Genomic DNA, 13,841 nt, shown 5'->3' with positions numbered 1-13,841 from the left:
TAAAGAGGAAGATTATACCATCATAGAACAAACTACTCAATCTAAGGAACATGCACACTCCTCAATCTGTAGTACCTGATATGTAGAAAAACACAAAACTTGAGTCTCCCAACATTTCAGTCCAGCATCCTTCAGACTGGGACTCTTCAGAAGTACTAAATTTAAAAAGTAAAAATTAAAAAGTTTGTATATACTCAATGAAGTAGAATAGCTCATTCAGTGTGCTGGAGAGAGAGAGATCTTAAATTACTTTATTTTGCTTGAGGTTCAGTAAAAAAAAGGTTATGACAAACATTAAAAGTTATCAGAAATCAAAGCAGACAATTATGAAATTTCTGTATAAATTTAAGTTCTATAAAAAATGATAGAACACATTTTTGCAACGTGTGCATACAGAGTAAGAGAGCACACATGCATGCAGTATGAAAAAGAACCGGAATTCAGGCTTACAGAACTAACCCATTTCTCCCTTCAAAAAAATACCCTCAGAACACAGAACTAGACAGCTACTCTCAGAGACCCTCTTACCTCAGAAATGGTACTACTTCTACTTCCCTTCAACTCTTATCTTATGAATAAAAAGGCTCCTGGAAGAATAATGATGTTCCAAGAAAAGTCTTACAAAGTGGTAATTTGCTCCCAATTAAATGAAGAATATACAGTGGAAAAATATTATAAGATCCCAACTACCACCTCTGCACCTGTCTGATGAGGTGTATTTATATTACACTTATTTGCAGGCTCATCGATACACAAGGATTCCAATAGCTGATATGCGTACAAAAGACCTAAGGAGGAGACAAAAATCTACTTCAAGGGATGTGAAATACTTTCTTTTTGGGTGTAGGAGTTTACTTATTTCTACAGGGTTAAGTCTTAGGGTGTTTCCCCTTTCAAGAAGAGAAGGGCTGCAAGCCTATGAAATCAATGCAGAACATAAGCTCAAAGTTCTATTAACATTTCCCATATTTATAAGTTTTAAAAGCTAATTGAACAGACCATAGTATGGACTGGTCATTTGCCAAATGTAGTTTTAAATACAAAAATTATTTACAAGGTCAAAGGAGATTAATGTATAGGCTTAAAATTCTTAACACTATAATACCTACCATTCATTTTTCTTAATGTATTGTTCTATGTTACATTTCTTTAGTGCATATATCTTCATGGGATCAAGTTTTCTTGTACAGGTCCACAGTATATGCATACAAATGGTCTTCTTATTCGTGAAAAGTTATTCTATTTGAAGCAGTTTTGATTTGAATTACATTATCAGTTTTAAAATTTAAAATAGGTTTCCAAGGTTTTTACGCAGCAAAATACAATTATATAATCACCTAAACAGGAGACTTCGCAGTTCAAGTTATTGTTTTTTATATATTCAATATAATATAGTTGTAAAAAAAGACAGTGATTATAGCTCCTTTTGTGAATATGGGGGTGGGGTCACACCATTTGGAATGGTCTTTCTTTCCTTTTTTTTTTTAAACCATTATCAAGGACCATTGTCTTAGCTTTTTTGGTTATTGCTTTTTTTTTTCTTTTCTTTTTCTTTTTTTTTCTTTTCTTTTTTGAAGACCATTCCATTTCTTTATTTTTTTAAACATCTTAAAGTCATAAGGACTTATATGCAAAGCAGTCATACACTGTATCATTAAAACCCATACGTAAAATACGTACACAAATCCAACAAAAGGCTAGTACATAGTAAAGCCTAAGCATACTACTATGCAATATTATGAATACATAACTTTAGAGACTTCAGTTTAGTACTGTTATCTATTCATTTCTGAAAACATTCACAAAGATTTTAAATGCAAATTTTCATTCCATATCTGGAATGGAACAAAAATTACCTATGTTATAACAACTCTTGGTCTTTTTTTTTTTTTTTTTGACCAATTCATTAAATTACAAAGAATCCAAAGAATTCTCTAACTCTCAGTAGAAGTATGTAATAAAAACATTGCATATGTTCCTAATAAGATGTCTTTAGCAATCATTTACTGAAACAACTCAAACATGAATCGCGCAAAATACAGGATTGATCAGCTGCTTTTCATCTATTTCTGAAATCCAACTTCATCACATTTACCAAAAAACTTTTAGTACAAACACGCAAAAGTACATTAGGTAATACTAATGCAATGCAGGTACAGTTCCAGCACTTTCTCTGATCAGCTGAATCATCTTCTCCATGAACGAGATTCATTATCCTCTTCCTCTTCATCGTCATCTTGAAGCAATGAGTCATCAACCAAGGATTCTTCCTGAAACTTTAAAAGAAAAATGTGTTAGGCTTCTTTTCAGAGAAATGAAAACCGACTTCTGCTACACAGAGTTTAATGTGAACAAAGATTTTATGCAGACATTCCCTTTCTTAATGTGAAAAAGAGAAAACAAATATTTACTTCTAACCCTTTTTTTCCCTTCAAGATGAGTTCATGAGCACGCTCATGGTACTGCACACCAGGTGGCACCTAAGGGTTGAACCTTCTCTAAGCAGTGCCTGCTGATGTACATGTGCCCTCCCCTCTTCCTTCCAATCCCTCATTCTTTGATGGGTCTAATCTTTCAGAGGATGAGGCTACATAAGCTGCACTGAGCCCTGTACTACTTCAGTTCTGAGGATATGTCTACACTACAATGTAAGCTGAAAGTTTAAGCTCAAGCCTAACCCCCTTTACATCTAACACACAAATTGCACTAATCCAAGGCTCACATGAGGATGGAGAGGTAGAACCTGTGTCAAGGGTTCAAGTCCTACTGTTTTGCAGTTTGGAGACAGTCCCACTGGACTCACATTCTAACAGTTAAACAAAAACATCCCACAGCCTCAAGGGGCGACTGCCTTTGTCTCTCAACAGCCAAGTTTGGTAGACAGTCAAGTGTTCCCACACTAACCAACAAAAAAAGGCTAGAGCTGACACATTTTTGACGGTACTAGGAAGCCTTGGATATGAGTGGCTGACATAGTGACCCACAATGCAGTACAAAGGAAGGAGTCCCAGTTTGGGACCCAGAGTTCAACATTTCCTAATTTCAGTTTACGAACGAATGTTGACATCCTATCCCTATTTTAAGAAATCCAGAGTCTGGTAACTCTAATTCTACTAACAGTGAGCTTACATTACAGTATAGCTATAACCTGAGAAAGAAGAAAGGTGGGGCTGAATTGTGACTGTGAAGAATTATAGAAGTCTGGTAACAAGTAAGTAAACTTCATTTCCTCTTTGAGGGATCTGCATATTCCTACTTAGCAGAAGTTTGAAAAGTAATGCTGAAAAATTCTAGTCATAGGAATGGAGACTTAATCAAGTAATAATTGAAACACTGCTCTCTCAAATTTGGCAAAACTCCACAAGAAAAATTAAGTGTTTAGTGAAAATGTGCACTGGCTTGCAAGCAGTAGCCTTGCAAATTTCCCAAAAAAGAATATGTTTGAATAAAGCAAAAGATGCTACTATAGCTCTAGCAGAATGAGACACTACAAACAGCTCAGGAACTTCAGGTAACTCATAACACTGAAAAATTCCTCGTTTAACTCACCTGGAAAATCATTTGATTGGACATGCTATGATCCATAATCATTTGCCTAAGAAACACTCTAGATGGATTCCCAAGACTTTTAGTTCTATCTAAATAGTATGCAAGATCCCACCTAGCATCTCAAGCATGAAAAAGACTACCCTTTATTAACATGAGCTTTCAGAAAGAAACTGCTCAGTCACTTTCATTACATTCTTAGAGTGGGTTCAAGAACATTTGTAAATGTCAGGTTAACTATCAAGGCACGTGCCTTTCTGCATGTGATTATCAGTGATACAATTAAAATAAAGAACATGGTTCAAAGGATGACTTCATAAGCACAGATGAGTCCAAATTAAGATCCCAAAATGGACAGGATCCTTTCGAAAAGCATGTGTTATATAACTCAGACTCCTAAGGTCAGAAGAAAGCATCATGATCATCTAGTCTGACCTCCAGCACATTTGCAGGCCACAGAAGCTCATCAACTCCTGAAATAGACCCCTAACACCTGGCTGAGCTACTGAAGTCTACAAATAACGGTTTAAAGATTGGAAGTTACAGAGAATTCACCATTTATACCTGTTAAACCTTAAAGTGGCCCATGACCCTGCTGCATAGGAAGGGTGAAATATTGCCCTCCTGCCCCCCCCCCCCCCCCCCCCAGGGATGCAATCCATCTGGCCTGGGGAAAAATTCCTTCCCAACCTCAAATAATGGCAGTTAGACTCTAAGCATATGGGCAAGACTCATCAGACAGATATCTGGGAAAGAATTCTCTGGAGTAACGCAAAGCCCTCCACACCTAGTGTCCCATCTCCAACAGCTGGCAATTTTTGTTACTGCCAGTCATTGATGGCATGTGATCCATTGGGGACTCTCTCATCATACCATTCCCTCAATAAACTATAAGCTCAGACAGGGTGCTACCCCACTACGCCCCTTGGAAGGCTGTTTCAGGACTTCACACCTCTGACAGAGAAACCATCATCTAATTTCAAGCCTAAACTTGTTTATAGACAGTTTATAGAAGTTAGTTTTTGTATCCACAATGGGGCTTAACTTAAATAACTCCTCCCTCCTTCCTATTTATCCCTCTAATATATTATAAAGAGCATCATCAGCCTTCTTTTGGTTAGGCTAAACAAGCCAGTCTTGTTACATAAGGCAGGATAATCTCAAGAATGAAAAATCTAAGTAGCCCTTGTCCACACCTGTTCCAGTTTGAATGAATGTATCAAACATAGGAGACTGGAAGTGCACGCAGTATTCCACATGAGGTCTCACCATTCCTTGCATAATGGTACTAACCCTGTCTCTCCCTTGATACATCCTAGGACTGCATTAGCCTTTTTCATGGCTGTATCACACTGATGACTCAGTTTATCCAATGATTAATCAGTACATCCAAGGTCTTTCCCCTCCATCACTTCCTCTGGTTGTAAAGAGGCAAAGTGACCACGAACATAAAAGTTTTTCAGTATATTGTCTTAAGATTCATGGCAGCATAATAGTATGGACATATTGAAGAATCGTTAGAGCTATTAAAACATGAGGGCTGCGTCTAGACCAGTGGCCCCACCCCTGGGCATGCAGCACAGTTGTGGCACCAGTCCCGGGAGTGCGGCGCCTGGGTGGCCCGGCGCCCAAGCACGTGCGCGGCCCCGTCCCCGGGTGCTCAGCCTGTGAGAAGCCTCGCCCCAGGTGCCCGGCAGCCCCAAAAGGTTGGGGACCACTGGTCTAGACTGGCATGATTTTGGGCAAATATTTTTAATGGAAAAGTTTTTCCATTAAAAGTATTTGCGCAAGAGAGCGTCTATACTGGCATGTGCCTTTGCGCAAAACATTTGCTGTTGTGCAAAAGCATCCATGCCAGTGTAGATGCTCTCTTGCGCAAGAAAGCTCCGATGGCCATTTTAGCCATTGGACTTTCTTGAGCAAGAAATTAACGTTGCTGTCTACACTGGCCCTCTTGTGCAAGAATACTTGCGCAAGAGGGCTTATCCCTGAGTGGGAGCGTCAGAGTATTTGCGCAAGAACCACTGATTTTGTACATTACAATGTCAGTGTTCTTGCGCAAATACTCGTGGCCGGTGTAGACAGGCGGCAAGATGCAGCGGAAGGCGTACATCTTCTGGTCTTCAAAGTATCTCTATTTTTATGTTGTCAGCTATAGAGAAAGTTAAACTTCTTAAAAAATACATTACATTTCAGAGCTTTTGCTCAAGTGGCTCTTCATATTTCCATATAGGGATACTATCCCACCTCGTGACACCTCATGTAAAACCTTCTTCAAACAGTATGTGCTGAATTGCACTTGTGTTCCATGCTATTTCTCCGTATCTGTGAATGTTCTGAGAATGAAGCTATGTAAGCAGTGCTGTGTCCTTATACCACCTCAGTTCTTTTCAATCACAGTGGGAAAGAGAAGTGAGCTGCCCTGATCCTTCAGATGCAGGGCATTCTAAATTCCTTGTTTGATTTATAGTTGTTTATCTCTAGTACAGTTAGTGGGAAATATGTTACAATATAGATAAAGTATACACATAGCAAGGTAAGTTCCTTTGTGTTATGGAAGAACTGCAGAACAAACACAAGAAAGATTTTAGATTCGTTTGGCACTCTGCCGTTTTCTGGATATTGTACAAAGCACATAAGGCTTTTGAAATGTCTGGGCAAGGTACACTAGCTCTCTGTTGTCCACCATTGCTAAACTAACTTCAAGAACCTATAAGAATAGGCAGACCATGCTGTCAGTTACTGTTGCTCAACAAAGCTCTGTCCACTAAACCGTACAGCTCTGGAAGTTCATCAGAACAGCAAAATGACTGATTTGGCTTTGGTAGATTTCCCAGAAAGGAGACCTCAACCTGTGCAGGGTTCTGATCCTCTGAAGAAAGCAACGCAAGCTTCAAAAGGCATTGGAGAGAGCCTGTCAGGCCAGTCGAGGAACCTAAAGCTGTGATGGTTGCAGATGCATCAAAACAGAAGTTCATCAGTTCTACAAGTGACCTCGCCTCCTGAATGAAAAGAGGAGTGAAGGGGAAGAAGAATTCTTTCTCCAGATCCACGTATGCCTTCTCTCAAGACTCTAATAGGATCTCTGGGAAGATCTCTCATCCTTTGTTCCCTCTTCAAACGCCATTTTCCCTAACCAATTTGATGATATCCATACCCAAGAACCTCTTGCTTCTCCTTCCATGTATGTGTTCCCAGATTCAAGCTACTGGAGAGTCTAGCATCTACCGTCTTCCTATCCCTATTGAGCTCTGCCAAAATAATTTTCAAATTATTCTCTTCACAAACAGAGAAGTGAAGATTCCTTTGAAAAGGATCCAGTGGCCTGTTAGTCCTCTGATGTGGTTCCTCCATTCATCAGTGCAGACAGGAGTACCTGATTCCACAAAAATTGAAATTCAAAACAAGAAAAAGGGGCTCCTCTTTTGAACTAGAGCAATTATATTTATCACCGGACAAGCACATGTGTGTGGCTTTGGTATCCTCCCCTTCTGAGGATGCCTCCATGCTTTTGAGGCCTGTATGGTGGACATGCTGAACTTGCCTTGGGTGACTGTGGAATAGATCTTCCATACTGTATTTTAGGAGTTACCTTCATGAATAAGAGATCACTTAATATTTTGGATGGCTGGCAGTAGCCTGCTAAGGCCATTTGGTCAACTGCTGCTTCACAGAATCATAGAATTACAGAACTGGAAGGAACATCGAGAGATCAAGTCATGTCCTCTGCACTCATGGCAGGACAAATCTGTGTCTAAAAAGGTAGTCTACCAGACGCCACACAATGCACTCTTATTTCCACATTCATATTTACAATATGCAAAAACACAAATCACGGATGGGGGCAGCTGCTAGTAACAGGTTTATGTCACGAAAAGATCATTCTACCCTACTGGATAGAAAGGGAAGGACGATATCTGCATTTGGGAGAAAAGTATTCTCTTCCTTTTCTCTGGAAATCAAGAGTACCTAGTTACCACGCAGTGATAGCTTGCTATCACTTCCACCTGAAGAGGAAATAAGACTTTGTGCAAGAGCTGCAGAGAACAAATGGAGACTGGCTAAAGCTTTTCTTACAGAAGGATATGTAGTAAAGCATGACCATAGGGCAGTGGTCTCCAATCTTTTTGCACCCAAGATCACTTTTTAAATGTCAGGACAAGCCAAGATCTACCTTACCCCTTCCCCAAGACCCCACCCCTTCCTTGAGGTTACACATTCTCAGGGTATGGCTACACTGCCGCTTTTTTCTGATCCTCCTGTTGTAAGAGGTTTTTCGACATTTGGCCCATCTAGATCTAGAAAGATAGAATACCAAAATTAAAATGAAAGAGTAAGATGAATTTCAGAGAAAATGTAATGATTCAAATGGGGGGTATGACTAGAAAACTAGTGTCATTATACCTACTCCAACAAAAAGTGGACATTAATAATCTCATGACAAAGTCGACAGGATCTATATTTAAGTCTCATCCAACAGACTAAAACTATTAAAATCCACTGCCTAATGTCATTCTGGGGTGCTGGTTCAGTACTATCTATGGAATCACCTAACCACCTTTTTTGTCAGATAGGGTATTATTTGTGCCCTCCAAACATTCAACTTGCCTGGCCCTCTTAAGTCTTACATGAGCTGAAGTCAGTCATGAGGCAAAACCGGAGGTTCGCTATATCTGTTATGGATAATGGAGCTTGTAAAAAAAGTCATGAATAATTTGGTGAACTGAGTGTTCATACATACAACTGAGACAGTCAGGTATTTTCAGTTTACATGAGATGTGTGCATGGAAGTGAGAACCATTTATTATAGAAACAACTAACAATTTCTATTATTGGTTGGGATAATTCCGAAATTGAAAGGAAAATGTAACGTAGAATCTTTCATGCAATTTGATGACCACTGCATTTTCTGAAATGTTATTCTAGATTTTGTCTACTTAGGAATACAGCATTATATTTCAAATACCCATAAGTGCATAGGCTAGAAGTAATACAGAAGTTCTCTCAAAGGAAAAGCTGACATTTAAGGAAAACAAAATGCTCTAAAGATTTTTGATTGAAAATCCATTATTTATGGGAATTTATTAAAGGAAAGAGGGGACTAGTTCAGTAATCACTGGAGAGAATGTAAATTAATGCAACCTGGTTAAGTAAAGAGGATAAAAGGGCAAGTTAAGAAGGGATGGGGGGGCGGGGGGAATGGCATAAGAAGTTAGATTGCTTAAAACATACATATACCAAAATCATCCTGGTATGGATATAATATGGGTAAAAGACTACCCAGTTGGAAAACTGAACAGAAGACACTGAATATAAGATTTCACGAACTATTCCAGCAATGGATAGTAGAAAAATTTTAGGAAGCATACAAAAGCAATGAATCAGAGCAGCAATGGGAAATCTAAAGTATTGAGTAGGCCACATCAGTGGCCTTCCTTTGTCTCAATAGATTGCAGCGGTGGGCAACCTGCTGCCCGTGGCCCATTGAGATTTCACCTGCAGCCCACACACCCCATTCTTGCTCTTTTCTCCCATGCCTTTTGTGCACTGGGGCACTGAAGCCACACACTGCCTGCTCTTCCCTCCCACTTCCAGAGCACCATCAATCTGCTGAATGGCGCTCCATTCCTGCTCGTCCTCCTCCTCCCCTCTCCCACAGCTTGAACAGCCGAGAGAGAGAGAGAGAGAGGGAGGAGTAGTAGTAAGTGAGGGGCTTCAATGCCCAAGAGATGCATGGGGGAAGAAGAGCAGATGGAGTATGCAGGCTACAGGTAGAATCCCAGTGGGCTGCATGAAGCTTGCACCAATGAACTAGAGCTTATGTAAGAACAGATTTGATAGAAGACATGCCTCTAACTTCCCTTCTATATTGGACATTGGATTGATGTCCAAAACAGGACTCAATGTCAGACTTAAAGGGAATATTGGGGAAAAAACTTTGATTAAAACAATAACACTGCAATGGATGGGAGGGATACTATGGATGTTAAGCAAGTAATTCATTAATAGTGCAGCAGGGGTAGCTCCCGGGACACAGCACAAGCCAGGACTGAGCCAGGATGCTGGCCCATTGGCTCCTAAATTACTTTTCATGCAGAGCTGCAGTGGGCGTAGCTCCCAGGCTCCGGCGTCAGCTGGGACTGAGCCAGGCTGCTTGCCTGCCGGCTATCAAATTACTTCTCATGCAGAGCCACAGCGGAGTAACTCCCAGGAGCTAGTGCAAGCTAGGACTGAACCACGGTACTGGCCAGTCCACTAAAAAATTTACTGGCAAAGCCCGGGGAATTGGGAGGCTGTGTGAAGCCAGTAGCATTAACAAATAAGCATCCACTTATCAGTTAACTGTTTAGCTGGCTACACTATTACATCCCTAAGGGGTACTACCCTTTTCTAAACATCCTGGCATTCAGTAACTAAAGGGTTAAACCCAGAATAGAGGGTAGCCAGAAAGTGCTGACAGGGAGCCAGGAGAGCCAATGGGAAAAGAGGGAAAGATTTTTTAAATGAAATAGATTTTGCCTGTTTCAATTTTCCCTTTGTGTGTGAGTTTAGAGCAGGAGCTGGGGAGAGAAAGATGGACTGAACCAAGAATAAAGGCATGCATTTTTTTAGTGATATCTATGCCTAAGGAAAGACTGAACCCTGGAATAAAGGTTATGTAAGTGGGTCAGGTTATTTTCTTTGTATTTAGTTTGGTTAAACTCATCTACTTAACGTCTCTGTACAGTGTAACTGAAAGTGAATCCCAGAGAAGCAATTCTCTATACTTTAACTTTTTTTAGTTGCTCTGTAACACCTAGCAAGCAAGTATGATTTACCAAATATATCTTTTTTGTTTTGTTAATAAAATCACCTTTTTAAGTCTACAATCTAATTCCTGTGTCCATATGGCTAAACTGATGGTCACCTATTAAGATATTACAGTTTATTTTCAAACTCTCCTAAAGGGGAGTTAAGTGCTCAGGGTTACCCCACAGGGAGAAGTTCTCAAGAGCAACTTCCTGACTTAAAGGGGTTTTTTGCATTTGCATGGTGCCACCGTCCATCCAAGGTCAGGGAATCCGTGGCCTTGGGTAGTTTTAAACAGAAGCCTTTAGTGGCAAAATATTTCAAGGTCTTTTGCGGGCTCCCACCTTTTATACTTGAAGTGCCAGAGTGGGGAACAACCTTGACCAATGCAAAGGATCACCAAAAATTAACTTCCAAGTTGTTAGTTCAGTCCCAGGAAAATGAATATCCTGCATCACACCTTCTCTACTTTTGACGATGATAAGTTAGAGAAATCTCACCCATTCACTAAGCTTTCCAACAGTTTGTGAATTATGTTCACAGGAAAACACCAACATGTAGCTAGCTGGTCTCAACTTTTTTTCCCTACCAGTCACAAAGTAGGTTAAAAAAAAATATATAAGAAAAAAAAACTGCACCTTTACAGGAAGCAAAATTCTAGTAGCTCTCCACAACAAATCAGTTTTGGAGGAAAGACATTAGTCAAGTCTCACATTATACTTTTTAGTTATAATGTATCAGAATATTTAAAAACAGAAATGGGAAAGATCTAAGACAAAAATAACTGAGCTGGTGGAATGTTGAAACAGACCTAATTTGAAGGAAAAAAATAAAGTAAAGCTTAAAAAAAAATCAAAATTCTAGAAAGCCAAGAAATGCAAAAAGAGATTACTTCATAATTCAGGTGGCTTATAATTATCTCCAATTATTGTCTTGAGCATGAACCATGAGTTCCCCTGAATGTTTGTATGCAACAGTGCTGTTTTGATAAATTCCTAAATAAAGCATCAACATTTTGTTCTTTGCTGTGAAAGACATTACTCCTGATAGAAGAGGATGGAGGATTTAAACCAGTGACTAGCAACCTGTGACACCCCTGTCTGCCCCTCTTGTGCACTAGGGCACTGGACCCCCCTGCATTTCCTACTCCCCCTCCCCCTGCACTTTCGGAGCACCAGGATTCCGCTGATATGCTTTCTGTTCCCACTCCTTCTCCCTCCCAAAGTTAGAAACTCATAAATTAGCTGTTCCACTGTAGAAAGTGCAATGGCACTCCAAAAGTGCTGGGAGGGAGGAGGAGGAGGAGGACATGTGGGGTTCCAGTGCCCCAGTGCACGAGAAGTGTGTGGAGGAAGGGGAGCACACAGAGGGTCCCATGGGCCTCAGATGGAGCCCCAATGGGCCCCGGGCTGTTGAAGCCCTGTCATGATCAGAAGGGGTGCTGACCAGCACCCAGTGACTAAGTGGTTAACTCAGGTACTTAGGAAAGGTGTCAGCTAGGGTAATCAGTAGGGCAATCAGCCAATAACAATGCAGGTAGGAATTTCAAACAGGAAAAGATGGTTTTTTCCTCTCTCTCTCTCTCTCTTTCCTTTGTTTGAGAGCAGTTTTCTCCAGGTATTGAGGGAGACAGGAGATGTGTTCTGTCTCGAAGAACTGACTTATTGAAATGTGTAAATAGGGAAAAGTTCAGACAGTCAGGGTTTATTCTTTTCCTTGTTTGGAAATCATATCTCAGCTAGCTAATTGTTTTTCTCTATTATAACTAAGGCTTACAGCTCAGGGAATTTCCCTGAGACAGAGTCGGAGACAGAGACACACAGACAGAGAGCAAGCGACTGACGATCTCAAATTGTGGCTATTTTCCACCTAGCCAATTTTCTATGCTTCCAGCAATAGGTATCTTTTAATAATAAAAGTTTTCTTTTTATTCTAATTAACCGGTATTGGTTGATTGTTGTGTCCTTAGGACTAAGTAACTAGTTACAAGGACAAAGTCCATTGTTGTCTGTGGATTCCCTCTGTTTTTCCCAACTCCAAGCAAAGCGGAGGTTGGGGGCAGGGAAAGTGATCTCTTCCCTGATTTTCTTGGAATCACTTGGGTGGTGGCAGCAAAGAACCAGTCTTGGGTTTTGTGTCTTTTTTTTTTTTAATCTCAGGACTGAGATTGAATACATTGTCTTTGGGAATTACGCATAGTGTCAGGTTGGGGGATGGAGCTGTGTCAGGCCCACTGAGATGAAAGGCCACTCACTATTCATGGTTGCCCATGACTGACTTAAATGAACAATAGCAATGGCAGTATGGAGAAGGCTAGCTTAATAGTAGTACAGACAAGAAAATATCTATTAGGTGATCAAACTAAAAGCTACATCTCAATGTCAAGTGACAGAAAATAGACGGCACAGCAGAAGTTGGCAACCTTCAGCACTTGGCCCATCAGTGAAATCCACTGGCGAACGGAGAGATATTTTGTTTATGCTGACCACCTGCAGGAATGGCCTCACAGTTCCCAGTGGCCACGGTTTGCTGTTCCTGGCCAATGGGAGTGCAAAAAGTGGTGGCCTTCAGCCCAGGCAACTTCTCTCATGATCTGCCAATACATTACTCTAACGGGTTACAAGCTGATTGTTACCAACCTCTGTGGTACAGGAACAGACTTGAAATCAACAGATGATGTCTACATTTAGAAAGAAATATATATTTATTCATCTTGTCAGAAAAATCAAAAGAAAAGGCTAACTTACTTCCTCTTCATCTGGTTCAGTTTCTTCTGTTTCAACAGCAGACATATTGGTAACTGGCTTATTCCATGCTAACTTCAAATCCTGTCCTTTGAATCGACATCCATGAAGAGCAGCCTGAAGCAAGTTAGAAAGTTGTTAGTTTCACAATATTTTATTTCCCTTTCAGTTGATCAGAAATCAAAAGTAAACAAACACTAAGCATTCACTGGAAAAAAAAGTTACTTTTATGCATTTATAAAACTGATCTATGAGCAATTAAAGAGTTTAAAATTACATAAATTTAATAAATACACCATTACAGAGTACAGATGTAGTGTTAATCAAAATGCAAGTAAACAAAATAAGCTTAGCAACTAATTAATCAATTCACAATGTAGATAGCACACTGTTATGAACACCCTACTGTATTGTGATCTGTGTTTCACACCCTTTAAAGATTGGTACAAATTGAAAAAACATTTAATTCACTTACTACAAGAACTCAAGCATTCCACAAATACAAATGATTCAATGTAACAAAAATTAAACTTTGTGATTATAACTTATTCTACTGGAAAATGTTCCACTTTGTCCAAACCTTTGTAATTGAAATGTAAAAATTTTATCTTATGGGATATTCATGCCTTTATTCATGCCTTTCTAAGTACCAGATGCATTAAGTGGCTGCTTTGGAAATAGTATGTTCAAATTAAAGTAACATGAACTAGCATAAATCAGCGTTAGCAACATTCCAAAATAACTGTCATGGTCACAAAAGAT

General features: G+C 39.8%; 1 protein-coding gene across 3 annotated transcripts in view; it reads right to left on the bottom strand.

Annotated features, from left to right (window-relative positions):
• Window positions 1–237: 237 nt before the first annotated feature.
• RBM26 (RNA binding motif protein 26) overlaps window positions 238–13,841 on the bottom strand; it is a 101,695-nt gene continuing 88,091 nt past the window's right edge. For 2 of the 3 annotated variants that reach the window (XM_075918836.1, XM_075918837.1), the window contains exons 20-21: window positions 13,083–13,196; window positions 1,358–2,276 (exon numbers count right to left, since the gene is read on the bottom strand). In XM_075918836.1, the coding sequence (XP_075774951.1) occupies window positions 2,187–2,276; window positions 13,083–13,196 (204 nt within the window). In that variant the 3' untranslated portion in view covers window positions 1,358–2,186. Of the gene's footprint in view, window positions 2,277–13,082; window positions 13,197–13,841 lie in introns of all 3 variants that reach the window. The other variant, XM_075918835.1, reaches the window with a different exon arrangement.

This window comes from Pelodiscus sinensis, chromosome 1 (genome assembly GCF_049634645.1).
Source record: "Pelodiscus sinensis isolate JC-2024 chromosome 1, ASM4963464v1, whole genome shotgun sequence".
Taxonomy (NCBI): Eukaryota; Metazoa; Chordata; order Testudines; family Trionychidae; genus Pelodiscus; species Pelodiscus sinensis.
This window is presented reverse-complemented; position numbering and strand designations above follow the sequence as displayed.